At 65.0% G+C, this 1,270-nt stretch overlaps 1 protein-coding gene across 1 annotated transcript in view; it reads right to left on the bottom strand.

Annotated features, from left to right (window-relative positions):
* SEZ6 (seizure related 6 homolog) overlaps positions 1-767 on the bottom strand; it is an 8,996-nt gene extending 8,229 nt beyond the window's left edge. The window contains 2 exon segments of the mRNA XM_019471762.1: positions 58-345; positions 437-767. Of these exon segments, the coding sequence (XP_019327307.1) occupies positions 58-345; positions 437-767 (619 nt within the window).
* Positions 768-1,270: the final 503 nt, after the last annotated feature.

Below are 1,270 nucleotides of genomic sequence, written 5' to 3' on the forward strand. Positions count from 1 at the left end.
GCCTGGCTGGGGGGCCCGACTCTGGCACCCGGCACCCCAACCACGAGGGGTCGGCACCCGGCACCCGCTCAGGGGCCGGGGGGCCAGGGGCCGGCTGGAGGGCACCAGCGGGCAGGAGGGGACCGGGGCCGGCGGGCAGGAATGGTGCCTGGCCCAGGTAGTCCTTCTTCAGGAAGGCTTCGTGCAGCAGGTCCTCCAGCAGTGGGTGGTGGTTGAGGAGCTTCAGCGTGGGCGCCGTGCTCACGAAACGAGCCTCCGCCTCCCTCTCCGCCAGCGTGGGCAACGCTGTCGGCTCCCCCTCGGCCTCAGAGCTCTCCCTGGCCTTGCTTGCCAGCCCGTTGAAACCTAGAAGGAGGAGAGAGCATGGGATGCTGGGGACCCGTGGATTGATGCTGCATCATAGACTGATGCTGCACCAGGGACCAACGCTTCATACTAGACCAGTGCTGCACCATGGACCGATGCTGCATCATGGACTGATGCGGTACTGGGGACTGGTGCTGCACCAGGGACCGATGCTTCATCACGGACCAGTGCTGCACCATGGACCAATGTGGCACCTGGGACCAAGGCTGCAGCAGGGACCAACCCTTGGCCGTGGACTGATGCTGCGCCAGGGATGGATGCAGCGCCGGGGACTGATGCTGCACTGGGGAGCGATGCTGGTGCAGTGCCACAGACCTGTGCTGCACCAGGGACTGATCCTGCACCAGGGACCGATGCTGCACCAGGGACCGATGCTTCATCACGGACCAGTGCTGCACCATGGACCGATGTGGCACCTGGGACCAAGGCTGCACCAGGGACCAACCCTTGGCCGTGGACTGATGCTGCGCCAGGGATGGATGCAGCGCCGGGGACTGATGCTGCACTGGGGAGCGATGCTGGTGCAGTGCCACAGACCTGTGCTGCACCGGGGACTGATCCTGCACCAGGGACCGATGCTGCACCAGGGACCGATGCTGCACCACGAGCCAGTGCTGCTCCAAGGACTGACGCTTCCCTGCGGACCAATGCTGCACCACAGCCAGGACGGCGAACAAGCACATCAGCCAGGTGCGGTGGGGCCCTGCCCTGCCTCGCTGTCCTATGCCCTTCACCGGGGAAGCCCAGGCAATTAAGTGCTAATTAACACTCAGCTGCAGCTTGTACGACGTTAAGGGTGCCCACCCCTGCCATGACCCAGCCCTGGTGGGGACAGCCCTGGGGTTGGCTGTTCCTGGTCACAGCTTGTCCCTCTCCATGAAGGTGGCCATCCTGCGCTGAGGGT

This window comes from Aptenodytes forsteri, unplaced genomic scaffold (assembly GCF_000699145.1).
Source record: "Aptenodytes forsteri isolate BGI_AS27 unplaced genomic scaffold, ASM69914v1 Scaffold66, whole genome shotgun sequence".
NCBI classification, from domain to species: Eukaryota; Metazoa; Chordata; class Aves; order Sphenisciformes; family Spheniscidae; genus Aptenodytes; species Aptenodytes forsteri.